At 41.2% G+C, this 7830-nt stretch overlaps 1 protein-coding gene across 1 annotated transcript in view; it reads left to right on the forward strand.

The window, feature by feature from the left end:
• LOC111972166 (nuclear factor 1 C-type-like) overlaps nt 1-7349 on the forward strand; it is a 98700-nt gene extending 91351 nt beyond the window's left edge. Inside the window, 1 exon segment of the mRNA XM_070446147.1 lies at nt 6283-7349. Within this exon segment, the coding sequence (XP_070302248.1) occupies nt 6283-6303 (21 nt within the window). The 3' untranslated portion in view covers nt 6304-7349.
• Nucleotides 7350-7830: the final 481 nt, after the last annotated feature.

Genomic DNA, 7830 nt, shown 5'->3' on the forward strand with positions numbered 1-7830 from the left:
TGTGTGTGTGTGTGTGTGTGTGTGTGTGTGTGTGTCTGTCTGTCACTATTGTTTACATTTTAATTATCTCATCATTTTCTTTTGGATAGTAGTAAGGTTTTTTTTTCTTCTGAAAAATATAACATCATAATGCCTCAAAGGCAGCGTAGTAATATAATAATATACACAGAGTGTACAAAACATTAAGAACACCTTCCAAATATTGAGTTTGCACCTCCCCTTTTACAAGGTGTCGAAAGTGTTCCACAGGGATACTGGCCCATGTCGACTCCAATGCTTCCCACAGTTGTGTCAAGTTGGCTGGATGTCCTTTGGGTGGTGGACCATTATCGATACACACTGGAAACTGCTGAGCATGAAAAACCCAGCTGCGTTGCAGTTCTTTACACACTCAATCCGATGGACCTGGCACTTACTACCATACCCCATTCAAAGGCACTTACATTAAATATTGTGTCTTGACCATTCACCCTCTGAATGGCACACATACACAATCATGTCTCATTTGTCTCAAGGCTTAAACATCCTTCTTTAACTTGTCTCCTCCCCTTCATCTACACTGATTGAAGTGGATTTAACAAGTGACAATATGAGATCATAGCCTTCACCTGGATTCACCTGGTTAGTCTATGTCATGGAAAGAGCAGGTGTTCCTAATGTTTTGTACACTCAGTGTAAGGCCAGTGAGTTCAGTACAATAGTGTGCTGTGTTGAGGGGACAGCTGGGTAGCTCTCCTGCTACCCTCTAACTGTGGAGCTCTGTCCCAGCTCTGTATTTCCATAGCTATGCTTTCCCCACCGGGGGAAACATTTTGCAAGAAACAAAATATTGTTTTTGGAGTGAGACACTCACCACAGTTAACCTTGATTGGCTGCGGTTGCTTGTCTTTCCAATCACTAAAATGTTCTTTTGGTTCCTCGGAAGCGTGTATAATATGCAAATAATGAAGTTAATTAAATAAGTTATGCAACAAGAGTGCTGAAAGAAAAGGTGAACGCCTTTCCTAAGCAACAGAGAGAAATTATTACTTTTTCTTTGCAGCATATTTGGAACCTGCTCCGTTCTCTAAATGTAATTCCTATTTCCTCGTAATTCACCATTAAATCATAACATTTTAAGGGACCTAAAGGACTTTTACTTGAAACGTTAAGATGATTTCAACATTTTGTATTCATTTGTTTTTATATTAGTAAGTATACTCATTGCCATGTTACACTGTTGAGATGCATCATTCATATCACAGGCAATTGGATGAATGTATTTACCATGAATTGGTTGTGAAGAAACGAGTAGTACGGGAGAGGTCATAGGTCACCAAGAGGTCATAGAGTGAACTACTGCTTCACTGATTGCTCAACAGCCCCTCCCTTCACTGTTGTCCAAAGTTCATTCATAGTTACATGAATTGTTACAATGGGAGTCCATGAATAATTGAGGGGTTTACTTTATTTATATACTGTAGCCTCACACTTTAATATGTCGCTGATAGTGTGTTGTGCTCTGGTTTGTACATTACTTTGTTGGACTATAGGGCCAGTACTACTGCATCTTCAAACAGTCTCCAGTCTCACTACTACATGTCCATATCGCTCCCATTAAAGATGTGTCTTTCCTTTCCCAAGTATGAAGAGGAGTTGGACACAGCTGGTTGTTTGCTCCAGCTCCACTGACCGTAATGTCAGCACAACTCTCTGTGGCTCCAGGCCTAGGGCTGCTGCTATTGACCTACATCGGGGCCTTTGTAAAGCAAGTTCATCACTGTTACAATATATTGTAAAGAGAGAGACGTGTTCTGTTTTGAGGAAGGAGTCTGAGCCCAATGCAGAGAGGTCTGGCAAAGCTTATGCTTATTTGTAAAGAGAGAGCCCCAGGAGGTTGCCACAGAAATGCCTAAATGAGAGGGGGGAATTCACAATGTAAATTGCCAGGCTCCACTGAGGCAAGTATTGTGTTTCTATAACGTAAACTCAAAATATATTGAATCATGACTGGTTTCTTGAAAGCGGAGGTAGATTGTATATTTCCCCTCCCCCCCTCCAAAATACTGGAATGGCATGCGGCCATTTTAATTCATTGCATAGATGAGATCCAAAACTTAACACATTTGTTGATTACATTATGCCAGTAGTAGAAGGCTCTGGACACTGTGTTGAATGCTGCAGTCATTTTTTATCAATTGCTAAGATATGGTGCCTGTAGCCTACAGTATAGGCATTTACCCTCTGCACTCTTTAATAAGTGCTCTGCTGTATGGACACAGGCAAGGCAGCAGCTCCAGTCATTACAGTAGGCTCTATCCCCATAGACTCAACAAGCAAGGGGCCCTCCAGAGTTCACTCCCCTGGCACAGACCCTCATCGCCCCCTGCTTTGACTGGCAACCTCCATTGTGGCCTTTCCTATGAGCCAGGCAACTCCACTGAATTACAATACTGCCTCTTTAATGTGGCTTTGGCTTGGTTTCTCCCGACCCTGCTCAGCTTTTTGTTTCCAAACCCCATTTCAAAGTTTTTCCAAGAGTCTGTCCATAGCTCACTCCCCATTCCCGATACAGTGATAAGTAGTTTCAAATTTGTACATCTGTGAATGATGAAGCGCACTACATGGGTTATAAGCATACTAGCAGGCTCACTGCGGTGTGTGTGTGTTAATCATTCACTGTGTGTGTATTTGTTCGCAGTGTGCTTGCGTGTAAGTGTGTGGTGTGTTGTGTGTGTGGTGGTGTTGTGTGTGTGTGTGTGTGTGTGTGTTGTGTGTGTGTGTGTGTGTGTGGTGTGTGTTGTGTTGTGTGTGTGTGTGTGTGTGTGTGTGTGTGTGTGTGTGTTGTGGTGTGTGTGTGTGTGTACCTGGTGAACAGTGGGCAGGCAGGAGTTAAGAGACTGGAGCCATGGACCACAAGGTATTTTACTCTGAGCATTAACAAGGAATAGGCAAGAGGTTTCCTTTTTAAACTTGATTAAATCAGTACAATTGGGTGCAGTTAAAGAGGTCTGTTTGAGGGCTGTTAAAATGACATAAACCTTGGTGGAAAATGTTAAGATGAGGCCTGAGGGTACGTGTTGTTTTATTCAGCCCTGTCAATTGTTTTTGTAAGATTTCAGTGGTCTGCAGGCAAATACCAAAGTCCTCGTATGTTTTTTAAAGGTTTGGGTGGAATCAAGCTGAGGTCTTTCTTGCTGTAGCAGCTCTTTTACTCCATATTATTTATTATATTATTTTTAATTGCTCCATTTGGTTGGTTGTCCTGACTGGAAGTGTTTGGGCCCCATTAGTGGAGAAGACACTGATTGCAGAACACTGTGAAAATAAAGCACTGTGTCTGGAGTTGGCCACAAAACTACCCTGGTCATGCATTATTCACAATCACTACTATTCACATGGCGTCTCATACTGTACAGTAGGCCCAAAACAACACTGACATGCGCCGTGAACGCAAACACTCACGCACAGGGTTTACAACTACATAATAATATTCAACACACTGACAGGAATTCTTAGCCCTCTTAATATTAATTGTTGAAGCAAAACATCATTATGTTGAATTTCTGCACTTGATGTAGACATAAAAGTTGTTTATCAAACGACACATATAACTGCCAAAATAAAGGAAACACCAACATAAAGTGTCTTAATAGGGCGTTGGGCCACCACGAGCCAGAACAGCTTCAATACACCTTGGCAAAGATTCTACACGTGTCTGGAATTCTATTGGAGGGATGCAACACCATTCTTCCACTAGAAATTCCATGATTTGGTGTATTGTTGATGGTGGTGGAGAACGCTGTCTCAGGCGCCGCTCCAGAATCTCCCATAACTGTTCAATTAGGTTGAGATCTGGTGACTGAGACGGCCATGGCTAATGGTTTACATCGTTTTCATGCTCATCAAACCATTCAGTGACCACTCGTGGCCAGGGCCGGATTAAGAAATCATAGGCCCTCAGGGCTTAGTTTTTTTTTCTTGCCACCTCCCCTCGTCCCCCCCTCATCCACCAAGATGCAATTTGACGCGTGGTAAATTTACTGTTGAAGAAAAATACCCTTTATAATAAAGCCAATAACGTTTGCCATGTGGCATAGGCTACAGTTGAGCAGAAGCGTTTTTTAGGATTTCTACACATGGGAAACATTTTTGTAGGGTATGAAAAAAAATCAGCCTCTTAAAAACACATTTCATGCAATTCTACATCATTTACATGACAGAAGACGTTAGCTGAATCTTTTTTAATACCACACAAATGACCGAAATGACTGGCTACTCTGACACCACAAAATGAGATCAACCTGGTATTGAATTCAAACAAACAATAGCCCAGGCCAATGAAGCGACACACAGATTGTACAATATTAGGAGCCAATATATATATACTATATATACAGTGTCAGTCAAAAGTTTGGACACACCTACTCATTCAAGGGTTTTTCTTTATTTTTACTATTTTCTACATTGTAGAATAATAGTGAAGACATCAAAACTATGAAATAACACATGGAATCATGTAGTAACCAAAAAAGTGTTTAACAAATTATTAAAAGTAGCCACCAGCTTGACATTCTTGATGCAACTCTTGGCATTCTCTCAACAAGCTTCATGAGGTAGTAATCTGGAATGCATTTCAATCCATTTTAGAATAAGGCTGTAATGTAACAAAATGTGGAAATGGTCAAGGTGTCTGAATACTTTCCGAAGGCACTGTATGTCTATGGCCACAACGCAACAAGCTGTAGCCTATATTTGTCTCGCATGCTTCCCAAACTGCAGCGTTCCCGACTGTAGACATACATGTAACTGCCAAAATAAAGGAAACACTTGAGTAAACAAGGGATGATATGGTGTGAGGTGCATTTTCCTGGCATGGCTTAGGTCAACTTGTAGAATCTATGCCAAGGGGCATTGAAGCTGTTCTGGCAGCTTGTGGTGGCGCAACATCCTTTTAAAACACTTTAGTTTCAAGTTTTAATGTCACATGCAGAGAAATGCCTTTCTTGCTAGCTCTAACCCCAACAATGCAGTAATCAATAACAATGTAATACTAAAACTATCAAGGTAGAACAAAAACACACAATATATAAAAACAAGAAATAAGAAGAACATGATAAAGTAAGTAAGCATACTATATACAGGGTCAGTTCCAGTACCATATTTATAATGTGTAGGGATACTGGCGTGATAGAGGTAGATATGTTTAGGGGTAAGGTGACTAGGCATCAGGATATATGATAAACAGAGTAGCAGCAGCGTACGTTATATGATGATTGTATGTTAGTGGGTGTGTGTAGAGGCAGGATAACTGTATGTGCATATTATCTATGTGTGAGAAAATGATAGAGTGAGTGTTTTTATATGTGTTGGAGTATCAGTGTGTGTAGTGTGTAGGGCCCTGTGCCCTGTGCATAGAGACAGTGTAAAAATAAGAATAAAATACAAGGGTCAACTCAGATAGTCTGTGCAGCCATTTTGTTAGCTATTTAGCAGTCTTATGGCATGTGGATGCTGTTCAGAAGCCTGTTGGTGTCAGACTTGATGCACCGATACCGCTTGCCGTGCAGAAGCAGAGTGAACAGTATTGAGCTGGAGTATTTAATTATTTTCCGGGCCTTCCTTTCTCGCAACCTGATATAGAGTTCCTATGTTGGTGTTTCCTTAATGTTGGCAGATACCTTATGTGCTTGTGGTAAAACTTAATTCACAGTTGTTCTTTTATAAACTACGGGCTTGCGCACAGACTCACACAATTGACCAGTCACATTTATTTATTATGCAGTTAATTTTTTTAATTTGTGTTAATCAGTTACCCTATCAAGGCAGGGCCGCCCAGTTACCCACGTGGGCCCCTACCTCCTCTCCTCGCCCCATCTGAGGATTTTTTGGGGCTGTCTCTTTGGCCCCCCACAGGCCTGGGCCCAGGGGCTTCAGCCCTGATAAGCCCCTGCATTAAACCGGCCCTGCTCTTGCCCTGTGGATTGGGGCCTTGCCATGGTAGTCAAAATAATGGCCTGCCCAGCATTTTTATGGCCCTAAGCATGATGGGACGTTACTTTCTTAAATAACTCAGGAACCACACCTGTGTGCAAACACCTGCTTTCAATATACTTTATATCCCTCATTTAATCAAGTGTTTCCATTATTTGGGCAGTTACCTGTACATTGACTGTGATAATCTGCAGTGTACTCAGATGTGAAAATCGAGAGAAACAATGTTTTCTTATTGTCTTCTTTGAATATCAATGAAAAATGTCCGCCATTCATGTGTAATCTGAAAATGTTTGCTCTTTTTTTCAGTCCTGGTACCTGGGGAACTAAACAACGCAAGGATAAGCGAAAAGGGCATGGACACGTGGATTTGAGATTCAACACTTTTTGTGGAATTAAGAAAAAAGAAAAAAAAGAGATGCAAGAGGGAAAATGTATATATATGCAGTATATATACAGTATGTATATATATAAATATATGTGTGCATATATATTTATATATGTATATCAACATAAAATATGCTTCAACACACCTTTTTTGAATAAAGACAGAGGGGGAGAGAGCGAGTGCCAAGGAGAGAAAGAAAAGAAAGAGAAGAGGATGTTTGGGCAGCCAGAATTAACTGTGGGGCAGAGACATGACCCCACGAACCCAGTACCCCCCCCCCCCCCCCCCCCCCCCCCCCCCCCGCTACAGGTGCTGCTTCTTCATATATGCAAAATAAGTATTCTTTATTTTTCTTAATCAACAAGAAAGAGAAGAATTCAGTTCCAGTGATCATACTTTTCCACACTTCTTCTGGGACGAAAAACATATTCTTTTTGAAAGTAGGGAGGGAGGCTGGTTGCGCATGGTCAATAACCTCCCTTTACCTGCAGAACACAAAAGTCTACTTTTCATCAATTTGATAGACAATCATGTAGTTACTTTTGTTTAAAGGGGGGGGGGGTTCAAGATTTCCTTTAACACAGTCATTTTTTAAATAAACACTGAGCTTCAGTGGCTTGAGAAAGTATTCACCCCCCATGGCATTTTTCCTATTTTGTTGCCTTTAGAATTAAAATGGATTTTGGGGAGTTTGTATCATTGATTTACACAACATGGCTACCACTTAAAGATGCTAAATATTTTTATTGTGAAACAAACAAGAAATTAAGACAAAAAAAACAGACAACTTGAGCGTGCATAACTATTCACCCCCCCCAAAGTCAATACTTTGTAGAGCCACCGTTTGCAGCAATTACAGCTGCAAGTCTCTTGGAGTATGTCTCTATAAGCTTGGCACATCTAGCCACTGGATTTTTGCCCATTCTTCAAGGCAAAACTGCTCCATCTCCTTCAAGTTGGATGGTTTCCGCTGGTATACAGCAATCTTTAATCATACCCACAGATTGTCAACTGGATTGAGGACTGGGCTTGACTAGCCATTCCAAGAACATTTAAATGTTTCCCCTTAAACCCCTCAATGTTCTTTACCGTATGATTAGTCATTGTCCTGCTGAAAGTAACATCCGTCCCAGTCTCAAATCTCTGGAAGGACAAACAAGAGTTTCCCTCAAGAATATCCCTGTATTTAGCGTCATCCATCATTCCTTCAATTCTGACCAGTTTCCCAGTCCCTGCCGATGAAAAACATCCCCACAGCATGATGCTGCCACCACCATGCTTCACTGTGGGGATGGTGTGTTCTCGGGGTGATGAGAGGTGTTGGGTTTGTGCCAGACATAGTGTTTTTGTTGATGGCCAAAAAGCTCAATGTTAGTCTCATCTGACCAGAGTACCTTCTTATATATTTTTGGGGAGTCTCCCACATGCCTTTTGGCTAACACCAAACGTGTTTGCTTATTTTTTTCTTT

Source organism: Salvelinus sp. IW2-2015, linkage group LG13, assembly GCF_002910315.2.
Source record: "Salvelinus sp. IW2-2015 linkage group LG13, ASM291031v2, whole genome shotgun sequence".
Lineage (NCBI taxonomy): Eukaryota > Metazoa > Chordata > Actinopteri > Salmoniformes > Salmonidae > Salvelinus > Salvelinus sp. IW2-2015.